Below are 25,349 nucleotides of genomic sequence, written 5' to 3' on the forward strand. Positions count from 1 at the left end.
ATATTAATTGCAGCATGTATAGACACATTTAAACAATCATTTCCCCCACACTTCATATTTGAATGGAACCAGAAAAACCCTAATAACTGATACAATGGGATGTACCCTCTGCCATGCACTTCACAGCTGTTGGCAGACTATAGGAAAATATTGTAAGCACACATTTACTCCAATATCAATGGTCCAGCTTAAAGAAAGGACGTATCAAACGACATGTTTACATATACAGGGTGTAACGAGACTAAGTCCAGATATTTCTATTGGTGAATGGGGACGAAGCACTTAACAATATTAGATCAGTATTTACGTCATTTACAGACAATAATCACAGCTATTACAACTCACGTGTTTTTAAGTTGGATAGTACATCGAAGTGCATGTGGCAAAAGCAAGCCATTAATGCTTATTTTCCTATGAGCAACAAGTCAGGTATTGAAGTGTGGACACATAAAGGTTGGTCTAGACAGGCATAGCTGAGTAGGCGGCAGCTTACTTAAAAACTCCAGCACTTTTCTCTTGGTCAGCTTGTAAGAGCATTTCTTGCAGAAGGCAACGATCTGGCTATGAATCAGGACACAGCACATCGGTTAATCTATCCAAATGGTTCAGTGTGATGCTTCCTAATATGCTACAATCATTCTGCACATTAAGTTACAGTGAGCATTGTTACTTCAGAGAAAACATGAATGTGTGCACCCCATAGAGGTGGCTTAATAGCAGACAGTAATTTTGCCCTACAGTTCATAGTCTAAAACCATTTCAGATCTGCACAAACACACAGAGAGGCTGTCCTCAATTTGAAAGAAAATAAAATTTAATCTCTAGTAGTGAGAAATCTTATGTAACTTGCTATTTTACAATATCCACTTGCCAACAGCCTCTGTCTCGGGTTATCCAAATCAAAGTAATAGTCATAAATGATGCTTAAGGACAATGCGAGTCAATGAATTTTCACTTTTATCAATTTGGTAGCTGTGTGTACCTGAACAAAGGAAATGGAAAGAGGAAGGTGTAAAGAAAGATCCTCCAATTGAAATTACATTTATTTCTAATATTTCATGTTCAGAAGATGGTTCTTCAAGCATCTATCAGTACTACAATTTACTGACTCATGTTACTGACCAGAGTAAAACTCTGATTATTATAAGAAATATTAATTGACTACAATTTACAGTTATCATCCAAGTGCTATTGCCAGCAACTCACCTGGATGCTTCCACAGTACAAAAGTAAGTTATATCAGGAGTAGGAAAAGATAAATTCATTTTACAGAGTGATTACTGTTTACAATAGAGCACAGTTCTCCACAGCTTAGTCAAAGATATTGTATATATACATTCACTTTAATTAATTAAAATGTGATTAAAATGTGTGTAATGGTACTATAAAACTCACATATTTACATTGTCTTAATGCTACTGTCATATATTGAGAAATTTGGTGGCTCTTAAAAATGTTCACTATACAATTTAATATAACAGGAATTAGTTACAAATTCTTGCATGTTTTGAGCAAGAATGGAAAATTTACCTAGAAAATATTTGGCACATTGAATTCACATTCAGCTTCTCCCTTCACCTGGAAGAAGTTATTATACTTATGTTTAACCATTAAATATCAACATCTCATTTGCTACTGCTATCACTCTTTACAATACATGTCAGCAAAAGATGTCAACATAATTACTGAATGTAACACATAAAATAAACATGGCTCGTTCAGTTAAAAATGTGTAACATATTATAGAATGAGGTGGACCGAAGTCTCGTAGGTTGGCAGCATTGTCATGTTTATGAATGAAAAAGAAACAGAGACAGAGACAGAGAAAGCGCCATCATAAGCTCCGGTACCCATATAAGTTAATTACTGACATTCACCAGCTCTATAGATAATTAAATGTGGACTAGCAATTTAATTCAACAATGCTGTCATTTTGTCAATAACAAAGTGTAGGTTTCTGCCATCTTTGGAAGTTTCAGTAAAAGCTGTCTGGACACATGACTATTTCTCGATGTTTTGATACTAACCAACATTACATTTACTGTTGCAAACAACCATCTTCAGTGGCATGTACCTACTACTTACCCAGTGACACTCATTATCTTACACATTAATGTTGCTTGTTAGCCCTATGATCACTTGTTGAAAATTCATTAAAATTTTTTTAATGATGGAAGTTGGTAGACGGACGTTGACATTTTTTATTGATGGTAATTTTTACTCAATTTTTTAATGGCCAATATTGTCAAATAATGAGCACACTCCACTATGACTCAGTGCTGATTGTGCGGCAGCCACCATTTGGCTGAGACAACATAGTGTGCCATGTGCTTTAAGCCACAATATGTATTGTCAGTTGCCAGCACATAATCTGCCCAAGACAATGGGCACCCATATCATCATCACAATTTGCGCTAAAGGCCTACTTTCCCACCTCAGTTTCATCTATTGTCTTTCTCTCAAAAGGCACTGGTCCCTCAGGTGGTACACAAGTTTTCTGGCCCTGCAGTGACTGTATTTTCATTGTGATTTCTGCCACTGTCGATTTACTACCTGCCTGAGACACACGTGCCTTTCTCGCCACATTAGGCATATATTTCAGATCACTCCCTATCACCATTGTATACCAATTCACAGATATTGTATTGTTAGATCTCAGTTTTGTGCAGCCTGTTGATAGCATCTTTTGAGGAGTTGATCACATCTCAGTGTATGTTGTTACTTTGTACACTGGGCTGAAGCCTATTGGCAGGAAGTCTTTCTGACATGTCCATTGGCTCTCTGAATCTGAGATGAGGAGACCGTTGTTCTGTCTTCTACTTGCTGTTGGCTTTATTTTGTATTGCCACAATATTGTGCAGTATTGTTTAATGTACCCTCTGGTTCAGAAAGTACAATATAGTTTCCTTTCCGTCATGATGTTTCCAATGTTCTTTGTTTTCCCTCTTAGAAACTACATATTGTCACCACGTATAATCACACATTTAATCAGCCATCTCTGAAAACTCAATCTCCGAGGTAAAATAAATTTTCTGCTAACTTCCTTTGTAGACTTAAAATACAGTATGTGTGATAAAAACTATGAAGTCATGGGAGAGTTAGCACCATTAGTTCCTTTTGTCGTCCACAGTATCGAAGCACCTTCTGCCTAGCAGCATGTTTATCAATATTGTAAAAGAAATATTTATTGGCAACACACTCATTGTCCTTGGCATTTTGCTCTCATTCTGTAATTTTTGCAGCACTGATTTAATTTCAACTCCCCAGAAGCAATGTTCTGTTACCTTCTCTGCCATTACTAACACTTTCTTTTCATTATCAGTGAATTTGTGACACAATACTAAATAGTTGTATCTGTCTGTGAAGACATATTCATGTTCACTCGTCACATTTGCAGTGTGAGATAATAGTGTGTGCTACTTTGAACTGGAATGTGGCTGTATTCGTAAAGGTATCAAGTTAGTTTCCATAACAAACATAGCTACAGTGGGCGCCCTCAAAGTATACACTGAGTACTGTCAGAGTTATGTGGCAGAAATAATGTACTGTTGTACCCTGTTGAATAACTTTAGACATGTTGGTTTTCATGACTGAAGGAGATAATTTTTTTAGTTTAGCATAAAACTGTAAATTGTTTGGTATTGTTGGACCAGCATGTCTTCTGGTCTTACTCCGCATGTAACCAGACATAAGTAAGAGACTTATTATTATGCAGAGAAATTGGGTAAGCTGTCATCCTACACACTTCTAGAGTAGTTTTCTTCATTTTTTATATAAGTCTAACAAAATTAACTAACTTTTTCACCAAAGGAAAAACTTAACAGTGACCAAATAAATTAACATCCTAAATAATGTTGTTACTTAAAACTAAGATAGTGAATTTTTAATAAAGCTTGCATTTTCCCTACACACACACACACACACACACACACACACACACACACACACACACACACACACACACAGAGAGAGAGAGAGAGAGAGAGAGAGAGAGAGAGAGAGAGAGAGAGAGAGAGAGTCACTTTCATTTCATTTAAAAATTGACTGACACTTACATACTATTGAAAATAGCACTACAATAATTACATTTCATTTCTGAAGCAGTAAAACTTCATAGGGCAATTCTCTTCTTCAATTCCTTGACTTGGTCCAGCATATATATATATTTACTTACATTATTGCAATAATAAGTTGCCATTTAAACTTCTTTATTGCTCAGAACTTGAACTAATTCCACAGACTAACCTGAATAAATATATTTAATTTAAAAAAATATTACCATAGTTGCAGCTCTGAACTATAACTACTATATAGTATATACCTAATCACAACCTCTACAAATGTTATGACTTACATGTACATTGAAATAAATGTAAATATTGAAACAAAGTTCTTAATAAAAGCACAAATTCTGATATTGAACAATTTTCAAACGACACTGGACCACATATGCTGATGTGTATTCCACATGATACAAGACAACTGAATTCGAGGAGTCTATAAAACTATCAGTTGCTGACCACTGTGTTCCACCACAAAAATAGATGACGTGATTTACAACAATTATATCATTACTGGAGATGTGTACATCCAGGGTGTGAAATAAATACGCATAGTAGCATGGAGTTACAGTAATCTAAGTTTCCAGAAACCTACTGTGAAATTCTGAAAACAGAACTTCTACACCTGTGTACACAGTACATTAAAATGCTGTGTAGTATGGTATAGAAACATTATGTACTATTACCAGTATAATAATTTCTACAATTTTGCTGGAGTTAGAGGGGTATACTGCTTTACAATGACCAAATGTTTTACATTTACACGTGGACTAGTTATTTTTATTGTGATCACTGCATGAAAGCAAATTGTCATGTAACTAAGATACATGAATGAAAATTTTTTAAATAACATGATTCCAGCTTCTGTACTTTTGTTAGAAAACTATGTACTGACTAATGACATTAATAGCTATTTTAACTAATTCAACTTCTTATGTGAAAAACAAGTAATAGCATGCTCAAATTAAAATCAAACCCAGAGAGAAACTTGCGAGCAAAGATAAAGAATCTGTGCATCAATCTTCACTATTTAAATTATCGCAGTTATCAAGCTGATTATGTGCAGACTGCATGAAAATATTCAGTGACCAGATTCAGCTTAAATAATAGATGTATTTTCATCAAAAGATGTGCAAAAATAGGAACACAGATGTGCTTGTCACAGGATTGATATAAACTGTTGCACTGACTATTTTGTACATAATGTTGCAAATTGTTTTTCATGCTTCTTATGGAGATTAAAACTTTTTTATAGCAATACTTTTCACAACAAAAAGGCACAGATCTACATACTTTTTCCCACATTGTGTTCTAAATATTTACTATTAACATTCCTTTTAATACAGTATATGTTATGTACATGCAATGTGAACTGCTTTTGGAAACTAGTCAGTTGCTCCATTCTCAACAGCATACATCAGTATGGAACTGGATATAATGCTGGGTTTGCCTTGAGTTTGAATGGATACTTAGTTTTTGTAACTGGAATGTTGTTTGTAAACTACTTTTGCTTTCCTAAGCAGTTACAGTGCAGTATCTAGTAGAGCTATTCCTAGATACAAGAAAGTAGATTACGTAAGTTACTTCATATTAGCCCACCCAGCTAGCCGTGCAGTCTAACGTGCTGCTTCCCTAGTGGGAAGGCATACCGGTCACTGTCACAAATCCGCCCAGTGGATTAGTGCCAAGGTCCAGTGTGCCAGTCAGCCTGTGGATCGTTTTTAAGGCGGTTTTCCATCAACCTCACCGAATGCAGGCTTGTTCCACTTTATTCCGCTTCAGTTACACTGTGTCAGCAATTGCTGCGCAAACAGTTTCCATGTATGTGTACACCATAATTACTCTGCCAAGCAAACATTTGGGTTTCCATTCGTCTGGTATGAGATGTTCCCGGGGGGTTCCACTGGGGACCGAACCGCACAATAACCCTAGGTTTGGTGTGGGGCAGCGATGGGTTGGGTGGAGTGCTGTAGCCTGTTGTGGGGTTGTGAACCACAGAGGGATAAGGCAAGACAAAGCCTCCCTGTCATTTCTAGGTCCCTGGTTTCATATATACATACATACTTCATATTTTATGGGTCATGTATGTGGAAAAAATTTAAAAACTTTGTGACCATTTGGGCAGACCTAGAAAAGATGCATTTGTATTTGGAATATGTGTGTGTTTTTCATACATTACAATAGTATGAATGAAAGATCTAGTATTATTAACAATAATGTGACAGAGTCACTGCTTGAGTAATCTCTGCATGTTATTAGGGTCCTGATTTATTTGAAAAATTCACTACAGATGCAGAGAAATGACTAAGTAATAAAGGTTGTCCACACTACCTGATTCAAACAGAATGCACATTTTATGTGGGGACCATTTGAAAACAGGATTGGGGTGACATTCCCCATTGCTTTGCAAGTAGTTCATAGCATACAATTTTAACAGCTGTGTTGCAGTGTGATATAGATCACCAAATTTCGCCACTGAGCAGCACTTTTGAAGCCTTTGTAATTGATCAACACCTTTGTAATGCATGGGTTTTAACTGTTTCCAACAACTGGATCTGTGAGGATATTAACAAGATATCTGTACAGCTTCATAGAAATGTGGAAATTTCACCCACAAGCATCCAACATTATACGTGTCTCATTGCTTGCTATAGCACATCCTACTTGAGGCAGTGAACTTCCATATGCACAGAATGCTATTTATTCAACAACACTGTAAAAGTAATTTTCCTTATGCAGACTTATTTTTTTTTTAAAAAAAGATGAAAAGCATTGCTGCTGGGAATGTAACATCTATGATGAGCTATGATGCATATTTTCATTTGGAAGGTTGTACAGGTTCACAATACTGTCAGTTGTGGGCAATGAAGGACCCATGAGAATTAATTATCTCTCCATAGCCTTTTGGTTACAGTGTGGTGCAGTGCTTCAGTTTTGAGAACTGCTGTTGCTTTTCATTTTTTAAATTTTTTAAAAATTTTATGCATCTATTTCTAATTTATTGTTTGAAGAGCTAGGGTACTACAGCTGTTGAGCATTAAATGTCAAAATATAAAGCACATTTTTGAACATGTACATTCAGAGATTACTGGACAACATGAGATAAATGTGCTGTCAACAAAATGTAGCCATAATCCTCAATACAAATATTCACTTCATGTTGTTTGGCACATGTTCCTACAACATGTAATATCATGCTTCAATGCTGTTCCTAAGACTCCACACTACATGAATCTACCGATCTGTGGTTTGCCTTCATGGGTCTACATTAAATCTAAAACTGAGATTCGCCAAACTCATATAGTATATTATCTTAAAATTTCATTTCCTGAAGACATTACAGCTGCTTCAGAAGAAATATGAGCAATGCAATCCAGAACATGGAGGAAATGGTCTGGCAATGTATACGAGAAGGACAGTATCTTCTCAGTATAACCTATGCAGTAACAAAGATACAGAACAGTCGATTGATACTTGTCAGTAGATGGAATTACAAAATTACTGACACACACTTATAAAAGTACAAAAAACTATCATAGCTTGTGGAATAATTAGTTCCTTTTTTGGATAGGACAAAGGGATATGTCGGGGGAGTTCAGAAAGGAGTGGTAGGTCACCTCGATGCCAGACAAACTCTGCTTATCCCATCAACAGGTGCACCCTTCATCCTTTACACAATCTCCACAATTGAGTAAGTAAATGTGCATCTCTGAAACTTCACACGAAGCCACTTAAGGCACTTTTTTTTGAAGATCATGGTTTGCCACCTAAGAACCATGATAAGCTTACAGCCATTAAGGTTCTAAGTTTTTTTTTTTTTTATGATAGATGTTTTTCCGTCACTGCACTCAGTGTCTAACTTCCTTAATGCTCACCACAGCCGAGTCTCTCTCTCTCTCTCTCTCTCTCTCTCTCTCTCTCTCTCTCTCTCTCTCTCTCTCTCTCTCATCCTGCACTTTATTTCTAACCCTTCCAAGCCTATTCCTCTCCCTCACTGAGGAACAACCTGATACTTCTAAAAGTTAAGATAGTTTCTTTTACTTTTTAAATATGTGTCTATTGGCGGTACTGAAATCCTCATCTATTGTGACTAAGTACTGTCCAGTCATTCTGCTTCCCTGTAACTTTATAATGTCCACAAGTAACTTTCGCTTTTGCCACAATATAATCTTATGTAACTAAATTTGTTATAAACTATTTTGCTGCAAAGTCTATAAGGTTATAATATGATACCTGCTTAAAAAACATACTTCTTTTTTACAACAATCAGAAAGCTACTGAAGGGTAGACAGTGATAAAATATTATTGCTGCAACATATGAATTTTTGTCGTACATCAGTTTGAGATTACATCCACAGAAAACTCATATGAGTACGGTATACACTAAGAATATTGTGTCATTTCAGCATGAGCATTTCTGAATCTATGAACCTATTTGTTAGTGTCATAAATTTCTTTTAAAAGTAATTACTGAAATGACTCATAGATGTCATTGAGTTTTTATCACCAGAAAATATTGTTCTTTATTGCTGCCATAAGAAAAAAATTCCATGTCAATTATCAAAAAGAATTTTTTTCTTTTGTTTTTGTATTTCACGTCCAGCACAGGTAGTATGTTTCTCTGACGAATTTGCATCCTTTTTGTCAAGAAATAAAGAGATGAATGAAATTTTGTTGCCCTCAAAGTACATCTTTAAAAAGAAACAGTAAACATAGCTGTTTAAAATGCTGTAAGATACTTTTTCACAGACAGAGAGTGTGCCAGTAGTTTTATTCTCTATGAGATGATAATATCAGTTCTGTTTACACACCTCTGTTTTTCCATTCTTCATACGATGCTGAATAGACTGTCCCAAGATGCGTTGCTTGAAATGAAAGAAACGGATCTCGAGTAGGTGTGCACCCTCAGAGAATGTTGATATTGTGAAGAACAGGAGAACATTCCACAAGGCCCACCATTGAACTATTGACGAGAATGCGAGAGCTGCCACCAGCAGCAGTGACAGCAGCGTCCAGAAGGCGAGTGCGAGGTACAGAGCGTTGCTGTGAAGGACCGGCCCTTTCAAATTACTGTGCTCCGGTGCAGCTGGAGTACATGACAGGGATTTTGAGGGAGAACTGTCAAGCGGCTCGAGGCCAGAATAGTCAGGAGATGGCAAAACCGGTGCCGTACCGGAACCCGGCGGTGATGTGCCCACAGGGGTCGTAGCCCGGGAGAAGCTGCCACCTCTCGTGTAGAAGTCTCGCAGGAGGTTCTCTTTGTTCTGCCACACCCTGGACAGCCACTGCCGCAACTCAGGATCACCCGTTGGCAGGTCGGAGATGGGGTACCTGTCACACAAAAGCATTCCATTATCATTATTATTACTGGTGTTCTTTTCCTTGCATAAATATCCTACATTACTTGTATATTCAGAATCTATCTCTCTTTCTCTCTCTTTCTCTCTCTCTCTCTCTCTCTCTCTCTCTCTCTCTCTCTCTCTGTGTGTGTGTGTGTGTGTGTGTGTGTGTCTGACACAACATTCCAAAAGCTTCTACTCTCTTTATGCCTGAACCACTTTTCATCTGTATTTCACTTATGGGCAAGGCTACACTCTGTACAAATGCCTTCAGAAAAGAATTCCTCACACACAAATTAGTGTTTGATGTTAACAAGTCAAACCTTTTCAGAAACCTTATTCTTGCTGTTGCCAGTAAGGATTTTATATCCCCTCAAGCTCAGCCATCATCGGTTACTTAATTGCCCAAATAGCAAAATTTATCTGCTACCTCTTTTGTGTCATTTCCTAATCTACAATAATTTCCTAAGCATCACCGGATATGAGTCAACTATATTCTACTACCCTTATTTTACTTGTGTTAAAGTCCAAGTTGCAGCCTCTTTTCCACACACTGTCCACTGTATTCAACTGCTCTTTTAAGTCTTTATCGTCAATGAGAGTTATGATACCATTGAAAAACCTCAAAAGTTTTATTTCTCTTTCTGACATTTAATATCCTTACCAAATTTCTTCTCAGTCTCTTACTGCTTGCTCAATGTACAGATGTACTATCATAAGCCTTCTCTAATCTACAAGTACTACACTGAAGAGCCAAAGAAACTGGGACACCTGTCAAATATCGTGTAGGGCCCCTGCAAGCATCCCTGATATGCTCAATATTTTTTATATCTGGGGAGTTTAGAAGCCAGCAGAAGTGTTTAAACTCAGAAGAGTATTCCTGGAACCACTCTGTAGTGCTTCTGGGCATGTGAGGTGTCGCATTGTCCTGCTAGAATTGCCAAAGTCTGTCAGAATGCACAATGGACATGAATGGATGCGGGTGATGAGACAGGATGATTATGTATGTGTAACCTGCCAGAATTGTATCTACATGTATCAGGGATCCCTTATCACTCCAACTGCACATACTCCACACCATTACAGTCTTTACCATCTTGAACAGTCCGCTATTGACATGCGGGGTTCATGGATTCATGAGATTGTCTCCATACCCATGCAAGTCCATCAGCTCGATACAATTTGAAATGGGACTCATCCAACCAGGCAACAGTTCAATGTTGGTGTTGATGGGCTGATGTGAGGCGTAAAGCATTGTGTCATGCAGTCATGAAGGGTACACAAGTCGACCTGATCATGTTTCGCCGAATGGTTTGCATGCTGACACTTGCTGATGACCCAGAACTGATTGAAATCTGCAGCAATTTGCCAAAGAGTTGCACTTCTGTTGCATTAAACAATTCTCTTCAGTTGTTGTTGGTCCCATTCTTGCAGAATCTTTTTCTGGCCACAACAATGTTGGAGATTTGATGTTTTGCAGGATCCTGATATTCACGTAATCCTCGTGAAATGGTTGTACTGGAAAATCTCCACTTCATCACTACTTCAGAGATGCTGTGTCCCATTGCTTGTGCACTAACTATAACACCACATTCGAACTCACTTAAATCTTGTAACCTGACATTGCAGCAGTAGTAACTGATATAAAAACTGTGCCAGACACTTATCTCATTTATTCATTGTCGACTGCAGCACCATGTTGTGCCTGTTACATATCGTTGTATTTGAATACACATGCCTCTACCAATTTCTTTGGCGCTTCAGTGTGTAAACATATGTCTGATTTCCTTCAACCTATCTTCTAAGAAAAACCGAGCAAAGTGGCACAGTGGTTAGCACACTCCACTTGCATTCAGGAGGATGACAGTTCAAACCTACATCCAGCCACCCAGTTTTAGGTTTTCTGTTGATTTTCCTAATCAATGTCAATGATATGTTAAATCCAATTCATTCCTTCCTTCTTTTTATGATCTAAGGTACGTGATAGAATCAGTATTGCCTTTGTACATTTCTCTAGAAACCAAACTGATCTTCTCAACGCTACCTATTCATCTTCTCTTGTACTCCTTTCACCTGTTTCAGTCTAGGCACAACAAAAAGACTCTCACAATTAAAGCTTTTGGCCATTAAGGCCTTCGTCAATAAAAAACACACACACACACGCAACCTATACACAAATTACAGTCTCAGGCAACTGTGAGCAGTAGCACCAGTGCACGATGGGAGTGGTGACTGGGTGGTGGTAAGGCAAAGGCTGGGGTGGGGAGGGGGAGAGATAGGATGGTGGGGGTGGCGTGCTGCAGGTTAGACAGAGGGCAGGGGAGAGGTTCCCTGTTCCCATTCCAGCACTACACAGCCATCATTCCATCACCACACTCAGTCTTTTTATCTCTCCCCTCTCCCACTACTTTCCCAGTTGCCACTCCCATTATGCACTGGTGCTACTGATGCTGCTGCTGTTTGCAGTGTGGTTTCGTGGTTGCCTGAGACTGCAGTTTATTTGTATGTGTGTGTGTGTGTGTGTGTGTGTGTGTGTGTGTGTGTGTGTGTGTGTGTGTGTGTGTGTATTGTTGACAAAAGCCTTAATGGCCGAAAGCTTTAATTGTGAAAGTATTTTTGTTGTGCCTTTTTACAACTCAGCATCTCCACTATATGGTGAGTAATAACTTTCCTTCTCATAATACTGTTACATTCCATCCTGGATTTTCCATTGTTTGATCAATGGTGTGGTCTTGTGAATAAGAAGAGGGACAGTGAAATAGGACAATTAACAATGGTTACTGATTAATTTTAATATAAAAGTGCCACACGTATTGTTCATCAGAGTGAGACTTGTTGGTTAGTTAGGTCATACTATACATTGACTATTGTAGTATAATTAGAAGGGGCAGTATGTGCATACCTGATAAAGAGATTTTAAAGAAATTATAATTTAACCTGAAATACATCATTTTGAGAATTCAACTAATCTTCGTTATCAATTAATATCCTGACTGAAGGAATTATGTTGCAGTTCTGTCTCCAATGAGAAGATTAACATATTGTTGTTAAGCACTTACAAGAGATGGGAAACCTGTTGGTGAGACCAAATCCCATATATTTTTTAAGACAATGAGCTACAACAACAGAAACTATGGCATCGAATTGAAAGATGAGTACTGTTTTCACTATTGACGTTCAACAACTGACAGTGCTGGCAAAAAGTGTATTAGGTTCCTTTTCCTGCAGTCCTCTGTCTGGAAATTTCTGACAGAGCTGTACATGAACTTTATTTTGTGAGTTATTTAACAAAATTTCAATTATTGGCCTGACTTAAGGTTTCAATAGAATCTTTTTTAACTTCTTAGCTAGTTATCATCAGACACTTTGTTTAAAAACAAAGGAAAACGAGGAAAGTAAAATACTAGGGAACTAAATTACAAATTCAGACCAATTTTTACACATAATTACATGTACTTCAATACTTTACATAGTAACATGTCCAAGTACAGCTGAACAAGCCAGGAGGTCTTAACATATCTGCACTCTGATTCATGGAACTTAAGGCGTTAGCCAGCTGCATAACACAAGGATTCCATAAAGACTCTTCTGATTTCACAAGGTAATATCTTCCATGTCCATGAAGATAGAAATTTGGATAGCTTTTACCTCACACACTGAACTGAAAAGTTTACTGGGGTGCCAATTGTATGATGCCATTTCGTCTGGTTGCTGGTAGAATCTCCCTGAGGCTGCTAGCTTACTTACTCATTTCTATCTTAATTACTGAGTGTCCAATGAGTTGAGATGCTGGTAACATAGCAACAAAACTTTTTTGTGTTCTGTGTTCTGAGAGGTGAAATTTAGTTACAAATATGCAGCATGATTTTTGTTAAAATTTAGCACTGTATCTTTTACAGCATAAGCAGTAAATGTGTCTCGTACTCCACCATTGGCCTCTAAGGTCAACCAATTTCACTGAACGTGTTTTTTCCTTTATTTTTCATTGTGGGAGTTTGTGAAAAACTTCCTCTATTTTTCTCCCCAACTAAAAACATTGGGCATACAGTGACACTGTGAAACACTCCCAATTACTAAGATGTCAATTGTTATTAACAGAAACAGCAGCCTAACTTTACTGTTGATGTGGCTGAAGCCTAAGTGATAAATGCTGATAGGATTTAGCTGCTTCAGTAGTCTTTTCTAGTCAGGGTGTGGTGGCTCCACCTTCGTAACTCTTCAACAGTTGGCAGCACTGGTATGTGGCAGGTACTGGCTTGTTCTGTGGCCTCTTCTCCTCGACAGCTGCAGTTGGTGGGAAGCTGATTTAAGCAACATGCAGTCATTGAATTCTTGACAGCGGAAGGTGTCACCCCAAAGGAGATTCACCAGAGAATGAAAGCAGTTTATGGTGAATGTGTTGATGTGAGTGCTGTGTGTCATTGGGTGAGTAACTTTAAAGATGTTGAGCTGGGAAAATCTGACCTGCATGACAGACAGAGTTGGACATCCCATGACCGCAACCACCGAGTTCAACAAGCACAATGTTGACACATTAATTCAAGATGATCGCCGTGTCACTTGGAGAGACACTGCAAGCACCATCAGCATTTCACGAGAACGTGTGGGTCACATTATTGCTTTGCTTGGCTATCAGAAAATCTGTGCATGATGGGTAACCCGGATACTGACTCCTGAAATGAAAGCACACAGACTTGAAATTTACCAGGAACTCCTCTCACATTATGAGAATGAAGGTGATGCCTTTCACCATTCAATTGTGACAGGGGACAAAACATAGGTAAATCATTATGACCCAGAGGCAAAACGTCAGTCTATGGAATATTGACACAAAGACTTGCCTCAGAAAAAGAAATTCAAGATGCAGCCCTCATGTTATCCATGTTGATTTCCTTGATAGCAGAACAACAACAATTTCAGAGTGTTACATCACAATGCTGTGAACTCTGAAATGACAGCTGACAGGGGTCTGAAAGGAAAAGGGAAATGTCTTCCTGCAGCATGACAATGCCAAAACACACACTTCACCTGCCACCACAGCAGAACTTCAGAGACTGAATCTTACCACCATATGGCATCCTCCATATAGTCCAGATTTAGCGCAGTCTGATGTCCTTCTGTTCATGATAATGAAAAACAATCTGTGGGGACATTATTATGCTTGTGATGAAGATTTTAAGAGAAGTGTGAGATTGTGGTTGCGGAAAAAGAGTGTTGACTTCTTGCATGACGGCTTCAGAAAAGTTGTTCATTGTCAGCAGAAATGTATCCAATGGGCCGGTGATTATGTGGAATAGTGAATATTGTTAATTAAAGATCACATTCTATGGATTATTTCTGTGTTTGAGTTATTAAAGTGTTCCCATCTGAACGCAATTAATGAAGGCAGAGGCATTACTTTTCATTCAACCCTCATACAATGATAAAAGGGTTTTGCAATTATCAACACCAAGATGTTTTACACTGTTTGATTTATATATTCCAGTTAGATACTGTATGAGGCAGACACTATTTTTATCTCACATTTTTAATTATGGTAAATCTCATCACAGGACAGAAATCTTGGTTTTACATGACACATTATAACAATGGTGAACACAGACAATCATCACTGCAATCCAAAATGTGGCCAGCACAGTTGACACAAATGCAGGTATATAGCATACTGTAAATTTTTATAAAACAATTGTCAGAAATATAATTTGTAACAAATCAGTAATTTTTTGCTGAGGATCAACCTACGGCAGTGCGGATTAACTCAGCCGGTATGACATGACATGTAATCCATAGCTTCACCTGGACTTGGACACCAAACTCAAACTTCCATGAGACTCCACTCACTCAGTGCTGGTGGCACTTTACAGTCAATTTTGCTACCATCGACCTCTCTGAGGCAAAATGTGTTCATCATTGGGTAAGGGATCGTAGACCCCTTACAACTGCCTGATGACAGTAGTGAATGCAATAACTCCAGAAGTACTTCTAAAAGTAAAGGATGAGTTTGACTACCACACAGATGTTTGGCGTGTGTCCGATGGAGGACACACAAAATGACAAAATGTTCGTGAATGGTGAATGAAAACTTTGATTCAAACTGTAATTGTAAAAACTACCTTGTGGTTGTATGTGCACACACATAGAAGGTATACCCTTACTAAATCAGATGTTTCTTTCGCCAGTAGAAACATTATAGTCGTTAAAATTGATCACAGGTGAGGTTCACATTTCTCAAAGTAAATACTTACAAAACATCTGGTGTCAGTAAGCTAAACATTAACAAGAAGGCACCCTACAGGCATCTGTGATTGACAAACAGGTCACCAGCAGTTCCAAGAGCACCTTGTACAGTGTGCGTGAAACAACTATTACACTGATGTAGTATTAGACAACTGCAATCCAGAAGAAAAAGGAAAAAGAAGAGTGACACCATAACTGACCTATGATTTTAAACAAGGGCGTTGTTATGTAAATTGAAGAGTTGTTTGTTTAATTATTCCTGTATCTAAATGGCATCATTGAGTAAAGCAATGACAGGTATCTGTGCATTCAACTTTGTATTTTTTTAGAATTTGAACTAAGAGCTGTTTTATTAGTATCTACATTGTAATGTAGTCTAAAGACACCACATTGCATCTTACACTGAATCCTGTGTTTCTGTTGACTGCCACTATGGAAGGCGACTCTCATTTTATTGTTAAGGAAAGAATGAGACGTCTGTACAGACTCTGTCCTGCGTCAGTCAGTTCAACAAACTGATTCATTTGAGTTTTCCTTCTGTCATTTACACCTCTTGTCAACCTCTTAATTAATTCTGGCTGCCATTCCATGGTGTTCTTTGCATTATCACCATTAATAATTGTTATAAAATATCAAGCTTCAGATGGTACTTAGACGGTGAGTCTGTGTATCATGGACCACTGATGTGCCCAATTTATTATGATGGATCCACAGACTACTGATTAATGATAGCACCTGAACAGGTTGGCTTATTTTAGACACCAAAGCAGTATTTATTACATTCTTTGATACGATACAGTAAGATATATTTCTAGTGCCAATTCAATTTTATGGGTAAATGCATTCAACTTCTCAGTAGCCACAGTTGATCTGTATATGGTAGCATCTGACTGTATATTAGACATACAGTAAAAACTCATTTTTATGTTCCTGCATTTTATGTCTTCCCACTTTTTACATTCATTCACTCCCAGTGAATGTCCTATTCTCTCAATACAATGCTTTCCTATCATCAGCAATTCCACATTACAACATTTCCCGCATTTTAAGTTTTCTCTGACACTGTCATGATTCTTAATATTCATTTTCATAGACTTCTGCAAAAAGTGCATTGCATTCCTGTTCAACCTTGGAACAAAGTAGAAAATGTAGATTATACACAAAGTTGTTGATCACGTAACATAGTAAAAGTAAGCAATATTTTCACTGTTGGTGTTGGGTTGTGACTGCTAGTATTGTGTGTCTGCAATGTTTGGAACGGTGGGAAAGCACGCTAAATCACAGCCTTAATGATAATCATTATCTCATGATAGCAACCTTCCTTCTGCTCATTGTGTGTTATTACACAACTTTGATTTAATTTCAGTCATTTGTACAAATACTCTTCTATCAACCCTATCTGGTACGGATCCCACACTGCTGAGCAGTATTCAAGCAGTGGGCGAATAAGCATACTGTAACTTACTTCCTTTGTTTTCAAATTGCATTTCCTTAGGATTCTTCCAATGAATCTCAGTCTGGCATCTGCTTTATATGATCATTCCATTTTACGTCACTCCTAATGCGTACTCCCAGATAATTTATGGAATTAACTGCTTCCAGTTGCTGACCTGCTATTATGTAGCTAAATGATATGGGATCTTCCTTTCTATGTATTTGCACTTGTCTACATTGAGATTCAATTGTCATTCCCTGCACCATGCGTCAATTTGCTGCAGAGCATCCTGTATTTCAATACAATTTTCGATTGTTACAACCTCTCGATATACCACAGCATCATCCGCAAAAAGCCTCAGTGAACTTCCGGTGTCATCCGCAAGGTCATTTATGTATATTGTGAATAGCAACGGTCCTACAACACTCTCCTGTGGCACACCTGAAATCATTGGAAGACTTCTCTCCATTGAGAATGACATGCTGTGTTCTGTTATCTAGGAACTCTTCAATCCAATCACACAATTGGTCTGATAGTCCATATGCTCTTACTTTGTTCATTAAATGACTGTGGGGAACTGTATCGAATGCCTTGTGGAAGTCAAGAAACGCGGAATCTACCTGGGAAGCCGTGTCTACGGCCCTCTGGGTCTCGATGGCGAATAGTGTGAGCTGGGTTTCACACAATCGTCTTTTTCTAAACCCATGCTGATTCCTACAGAGTAGATTTCTAGCTTCCAGAAAAGTCATTGTACCTGAACATAATACGTGTTCCAAAATTCTATAACTGATCGACATTAGAGATAAAGGTCTATAGTTCTGAACATCTGTTCGACGTCCCTTCTTGAAAACAGGGATGACCTGTGCCCTTTACCAATCCTTTGGAATGCTATGCTCTTCTAGAGACCTACAGTACACCACTGCAAGAAGGGGGCAAGTTCCTTCGCGTACTCTGTGTAAAATCGAACTGGTATCCCATCAGGTCCAGTGGCCTTTTCTCTTTTGAGTGATTTTAATTGTTTCCCTATCCCTCTGTCATCTATTTCGATATCTACCATTTTGTCATTTGTGCAACAATCTTGGGAAGGAACTACAGTGCAGTCTTCCTCTGTGAAACAGTTTTGGAAAAAGACATTGAATGAAATTCACTAATCTGTACTAAGTGCATAGTCTGAGGTTGGTACAACCTGATGTCAGGAGTAAAGATTACTCCTCAAGATGTGCATGACAACATTTTCTGCCTTCTTTCTCACCTAGGATATTCCTGAACTGAGGGACCACTTTGTCAGCAACAAGCTGTAGATTTTGTGTTTATTACTCTCTGTTTACAAAGACTGTTTTAACCAGTATTGTCTGACAAGTTTTATTTACTGTAATTTTACAATGATTATCAATAATAAGTCTCACATTAGAACACAAATATTCTCTTAATGTGATTTCATAAAAGAGTAGAGCTAATTGCTGTTAGAAAGAAACAAAAACAATTAGTTACTTCAGATTTTTTAAACCAGGAAAATTTTAATTGTTTTAATTTTATATTTTGAATAGTATAAAGAGACTGACATATTCATTTGCAGTTATGTTTACTATGCTTTCCTGTATTTTACCCTTTCCTTTATTTTACACTTTTCTGGGCCAGTCCATTGAAAGGTTTTACTGTACCTATAACTGCAAATTAGTTTAGTGCTTTTGTCCTCAATCTCTGGGTATTCTCTCAGGAATTTATCTTCCTATTCATTCACAAAAGTTTGGTCACTATGCTTGGCTGGTTGCTGCCCACAGTGAGAACTTTACTTTGTTGATCTGTAATTTTATGCACCCATTCCTTTAACTTTCTTATATACTGGACTCGCCTGTGCCTTTTTCCAGTCACTTCAGACTTTGTGCTGGGCAAAAGATTCACAACAAATGCAAGCTAGGTAAGGAGCTAATGCCAAAGAGTACTCTTCATAAAACTGGACTGGAATCCCATCCGAACATGGTGATATATTTACTTTTAAATCATTCAGTTATTTCTCTATGCCAGGGACGGTTATTACTGTCATCCATATGGGAGTCTGTCAGATGGTCAAATGGCAGGATGTTTATACGTTTCTCTTGTGTGAAAGGTTTCTTGAATGTGAAATAACCTTTGCTTGTCATCGCTTGTGCATTCACTTTTTAACCGAGACTGCAACAACCTCTGCTTCCTCAGTGTTCTCCGAATTCTATTATTAAACTGTGGTGGGCCTTTTCCATCCTTTATCCATTTACAAGGCAAATAAACTCTCCAGACCACAAGTTATAGACTGATTAAACTTTGTTCATCATTACATTCACCTTACAGCAACAAGATGATAGTAATAACTACTTTTCTGCTCTATCTAACACCTGTCCTTTTTTCCCCCTACGGTAAGTCTTTCCGCTCCCGGGATTGGAATGACTCCTTACCCTCTCCCTTAAAACCCACATCCTTTCGTCTTTCCTGAAGAAGCAACCGTTGGTTGCGAAAGCTACAAATATATATATATATATATTAAAAACAAGTCCTATGCACCTTCCCACCACCACCTACTCCAGTCCTGTAACCCGGAAGGTGTACACGATCAAAGGCACAGCCACGTGTGAAAGCACCCACGTGATTTACCAACTGACCTGCCTACACTGTGACACTTTCTATGTGGGAATGACCAGCAACAAACTGTCCATTCTCATGAATGGACACAGGCAGACAGTGTTTGTTGGTAATGAGGATCACCCTGTGGCTAAACATGCTTTGGTGCACGGCCAGCACATCTTGGCACAGTGTTACACCATCCGGGTTATCTGGTTACTTCCCACCAACACCAACCTATCCGAACTCCAGAGATGGGAACTTGCCCTTCAATATATCCTCTCTTCTCGTTATCCACCAGGCCTCAATCTCCGCTAATTTCAAGTTGCCGCCACTCATACCTCACCTGTCATTCAACATCATCTTTGCCTCTGCACTTCCGCCTCGACTGACATCTCTGCCGATCTTTTTTGCCTTTAAATATGTCTGTTTGTGTCTGTATATGTATGGAAACATTCCACGTGGGAAAAATATATCTAAAAACAAAGATAATGTGACTTACCAAACAAAAGTGCTGGAAGGTCGATAGACACACAAACAAACACAAACATACACACAAAATTCGAGCTTTCGCAACCGGCAGTTGCTTCGTCACGAATGAGGGAAGGAGAGGAAAAGATGAAAGGATGTGGGTTTTAAGGGAGAGGGTAAGGAGTCATTCCAATCCTGGGAGCGGAAAGACTTACCTTAGGGGGAAAAAAGGATAGGTATACACTCGCACACACACACACACACACACACACACACACACACACACACACACCTCCATCCGCACATACACAGACACAAGCAGACATTTGACTTACCTTAGGGGGAAAAAAGGGTAGGTATACACTCGCACACATACACACACACACACACACACATATCCATCCATACATATACAGACACAAGCAGACATCAATATGTGTGTGTGTGTGTGTGTGTGTGTGTGTGTGTGTGTGTGTGCGTGTGTGTGTGCGTGTGTGTGCGAGTATATACCTATCCTTTTTCTCCCCTAAGGTAAGTCTTTCCGCTCCCGGGATTGGAATGACTCCTTAACCTCTCCCTTAAAACCCACATCCTTTCATCTTTCCTTCTCCTTTCCTCTTTCCTGACAAAGCAACCGCCGGTTGCGAAAGCTCAAATTTTGTGTGTATGTTTGTGTGTCTATCGACCTGCCAGCGTTTTTGTTTGGTAAGTCACATCATCTTTGTTTTTTCCGGAGATGGGAACTTGCCCTTCAGTATATCCTCTCGTGGATTGTTTCCATCTATAAACCCTATGTCTGATACAATTTGCATTGCAAATAGAGATTTGTTAAGACGCTTCAGAAGTTCTGTGGTGTGCTCCTCCCAGTTGAGTTTATTATCAAGCTGTAATCCCAAGAATTTAACACTGTCCACTTCTTCTATCTTCTTGTCATTGTATGTTAAGCATATACTCATGGGACACCCCTTACTAGTTCTGAACTGCATTTAGTGTGTTTTTTCAAAGTTTAGTGACAAAGAATTAGCTAGAAACCATTGATTAATGTCCACAAATATTTTATTAGTTGATCTTTCTAAGACTACACTTGACTTGCTATTTATTGCAATGTTTGTATCATCAGCAAACAAAATGAACTTGGCATCTAGTAATGTTACTGATGAAAGGTCTTTGATATATGCAACGAAAAGTAAGGGCCCCAAAATGGCACCTTGTGGGTCCCCACATGTAATTGGTTCCCTGTTGGATGATGCCTGATAGCTTGATACATGTCTCTTTCCTAATAACACCCTTTGTTACCTGCTAGAGATAAAAGATTTGAACCATTTTGCAGCATTTCCTGTTACACTATAATATTCTAATTTATTTAAAAGGATATTGTGATTTACAAAGTCAAATGCCTTTGACAGATCACAAAATATACCATATACCAGTTGCCTGCAATTTTTTGTCTAATGAATTAAGCACATTTTCACTGTAAGTGAAGATAGCCTTCTCAATATCAGAATCCTTTAGAAATCCAAACTGTGACTGACAGTGTGTTATTTGAGATCAGATGATTATAAAGCTGATTGTACATTACTTTTTCTAAAATTTTTGAGAATGCTGGCATTAGTGAAATTAGACGGAAATTTGATGCTGTTTCTTTATCTCCCTTCTTAAACAGTGGCTTAACTCCAGCATATTTCAACCATTCAGGAAATATTCCACTGATAAATGACTGGTTACACAGATAGCTTAATATGTTACTTAATTCAGAATCACATTCTTTAATTAACTTTGTTGATATTTCATCATATCCACTAGATGTTTCTGATTTTAAAGATTTTACGATGGACATTATTTCTGCTGGGCTAGCGAGGGTCAAATTCATATTATGGAAGTTACTTGAAATGCCTGGTCCGAGGTATTCCATAGCAGCATCTACTGAACCTGACAACCCCATCTTTTCAGTAACAGTTATAAAGGTTTATCTTAGCACACAGTGGTCAGAAACCACTTTGTTGAACAGCTGTTTGAATGGTGTATCATAACAGAGGATGTGAAAATATGAGAGCAAATCTTACCACACAGTAATGATGAGGAAATAAAAACACTATGAACAGTGAAAAAGAATTCAGATAATTATGGCTGCAGATTCTAAGAAGAAATTAGCAGTCTGATGATGCATTTTATAGTTTTGAAAAACAATAATTTTTTGTTTTCTTCATACAGTTTCTTCACACAGCCCTTTGATTTTGGTGTGTTCACTGCTGAGGTAAAATGTAAAAAAGGTAATGTCATAAACTATTGCCCAATCTCCCTTTTAAAAATATTTTCAAAAATCCTTGAGAAACACATGCAGAGAATAACTGCTGATCATCTTAGGTTCCACAACACCCTCAACAACAGTCGATTTGGATTTGAATCTTGTCTATCTACTGAACAAGCAATATTTTCTTCTAACAATAACTTTTTGAGAGCCATTTACAAAAAGTTTCTGGTATGTATCTTTTGTGGTCTCTTGGAAATCTTCAGTTGTGTAAATCATTAAATTCTTTTGATAAAGGCAGAATATTACAGTTTACGGTGTATTGTCAGTTCATGGCTACAGTCAGTCAGTTCTTTAGAACTGAAATGGCTCATCTGGAGACCCTGCCTCATCTGAACAAGTTAAGTTGCAGTGTTCCACAAGTCTCTGTTCTAGGTCCACTGCTGTTTTGTATTTTCGTTAATTACCTCTCACTTTTTTTGATAAAAAGAGCGAATTTATCATTTTTACAGATGATGCTACAATACTCTGTGATGAATGTGCAGATATCAATCTCAAACAAGATATTAATCTCAAACAAGATATTAATCTCAAACAAGATATTAATCTGAAACAAGATATTAATCTCAAAAAAACTGCAAGAGAGGGTGGGGAGACATAGATAGATAGATAGATAGAGAGAGAGAGAGAGAGAGAGAGAGAGAGAGAGAGAGAGAGAGAGAGAGAGAGAGCTGTCAGACTAATGAATGTAATGAATGGTGTCCCTAATAAGCTCTCTTGCCAGAATAGCTAAGGCTTGGCTTGAAGAATGGGGAGTCTTACCACCACCTCACAGTATACTTTTTCTTGTTGACTTTTGTCCTACCACTAATAACTTTCCTCTCTAAAAAGACAATAGCAAATATCATTCCTAGAATTCAAGAGCCAAAAACAGTCTGTACACTGAGTTGAAAAGTTTTTATCTGGCTTAAAAAGAAGCTTATTACTCCAGCATTAAGTTCTTTAATGCACTCCCACCACATACTAAATGTTGTCATAAACAGTTGCCCAAATTCAAATAATTTCTCAAAGAGTAACTAATAGAGAAATCTTCTTATACGGTTGATAAATTTCTGAGACAAAACGAATATCGCTGCTACGTTTACAATTGTTTCAGTAGGAGTATGAATTAATTTTATGTCACAAATTCTATTTTAAACATGGCTGTGATGCGCCACACGACAACAGTATAGATGACGATGTCTGCATTCTGTGTTTCAAATTTTATGTTTTGTTGTGACAGTGCCACGACATTTAACAGTGCCGCCACGCGCAGACGGCGATAGAGGCGCTCCGCAAATCGGCTGAGCGCGGGAGCGCCACCTAGCTACGAACGGCGCCGGCCGCATGTCACGGCACGGCAGTCGAATACGAGAGACTGAGTTGTAATCATGTGATCACCTATTGTTTCTAAGAGAGAGTGCTGAATATCCACGCAGTTATTGTGATTAAAGGTTATAACACTTTTTGGCGACGAGCTCGGATATTTTCACTGCGTTGTGGATTTGCGTGTTCGTGACGGGGCAGACATGGAACAGCTTATGCAAGCGCTCATTGAACAACAAACACAGCTGACGGCTACTATCCAGGCTCAACAAACACAGCTGACGGCAGCGATTCAGGCGTTGTCGACGTCGCTTACTCGTCGTCTGTCTTCCTCTTCGCCTCCATTCCCTCCTTACGACGAGGCCGCTGAAGACTGGGAGGATTATGACAAGCGTTTGCGGCAACACTTCTTGGCTTTCGGCGTTGTCGACGCTCCTATGTGTAAGTCGTTATTTTATCTTGGATTTCCCCACGGATCTATCAGCTGCTACCTCAGTTAGCCCCTCTGCGGAAACCTGCCTTCCTGTCCTTCCAAGAAATGTGACTTATTGTCTGACTATTATCGAAAAAACACCCACGTCGTTGCCGCCCGCGTGGCGCCCTACCGCTGTCGTAAACAGCCCCATCAATCTTACCGGGCTTGGGCGGCGGAACTACACGGTCTGAGTAGGAAATGTCAGTTTGTCACGGACACACATCACGAATCTTATGCTGATTCAATGGTTAGGGATGCTATTCTACGGCTTGCTCCTGACAAAGAAGTTCGGCAACGTGCCCTACAACTGCCAAACCCGTCGTTGTCGGAAGTTCTAAGCATCGCTCAATCCTTTGAAGTGTCTCACACTGCTAGCGCGCAAATAGACGCGTGGTGTGATGTAGGCGCTGTACAGTCAACTCTCGACACGGGCAATTTGCCTGTTTCACAGGAGAAGGACGATGTGGCGGCGGTTCATTCGCGTCAACAACGTCGCGTTGGGCCGCAACGCTCGCAGCGAAACCAGCAACCACAGAAGTCGGTTCGTTCCGCACTTCCTTCTTGCCCCCGTTGTTTCGTACAGCATGACAGGGCCGCGTGTCCAAAACGTTGGGCCACGTATCATTCATGTAGGAAAAAAGGCCACATTGCTTCTGTGTGTCAGTCCCCTAAAGTTCCTATCGACGAGGACGAGGCGTCGGACATGGATGTTCACTGTGTGCTTTCTCAAACAAATAACTTGTTCGTTACTGATCATGTTCTGGATAAAGACAGCTGCATGCAAGTGGAACTGGCTCTGCAGTAACTCTCATTAATTCTCGCACGTACTTGGAGTTGTGCTCCCCTCCTTTGTCTCCAGTTACGCGAAATCTGAGGACTTATAATAAACAGAAAATTCCTATCATGGGCCAGTTTGATGCTTCCACTGCCTACAAGTCTGTTGTTCGGCCCCTCACGTTTTATGTGGTGGATCATGCGGGCACTGAAAACCTGTTCGGTTATGATGCTTTCCAGTTGTTCGGGTTCTCCATTGCTGATAATGTGCACCTCATATCTGAGGATATTCCGTATCAACAGCTGGATGGATTGTGTTCTGAATTTTCGTCCGTGTTCTATGCTGGTCTAG

At 38.8% G+C, this 25,349-nt stretch overlaps 1 protein-coding gene across 4 annotated transcripts in view; it reads right to left on the reverse strand.

The window, feature by feature from the left end:
* Nucleotides 1-1,025: 1,025 nt before the first annotated feature.
* LOC126284341 (lysocardiolipin acyltransferase 1-like) overlaps nucleotides 1,026-25,349 on the reverse strand; it is a 297,024-nt gene continuing 272,700 nt past the window's right edge. For all 4 annotated transcript variants that reach the window (XM_049983194.1, XM_049983196.1, XM_049983193.1 and 1 more), the window contains exon 7: nucleotides 1,026-9,392. In XM_049983194.1, the coding sequence (XP_049839151.1) occupies nucleotides 8,855-9,392 (538 nt within the window). In that variant the 3' untranslated portion in view covers nucleotides 1,026-8,854. The remainder of the gene's footprint in view (nucleotides 9,393-25,349) is intronic.

The sequence above is a fragment of the Schistocerca gregaria genome, chromosome 8 (genome assembly GCF_023897955.1).
Source record: "Schistocerca gregaria isolate iqSchGreg1 chromosome 8, iqSchGreg1.2, whole genome shotgun sequence".
Classification (NCBI taxonomy): Eukaryota; Metazoa; Arthropoda; class Insecta; order Orthoptera; family Acrididae; genus Schistocerca; species Schistocerca gregaria.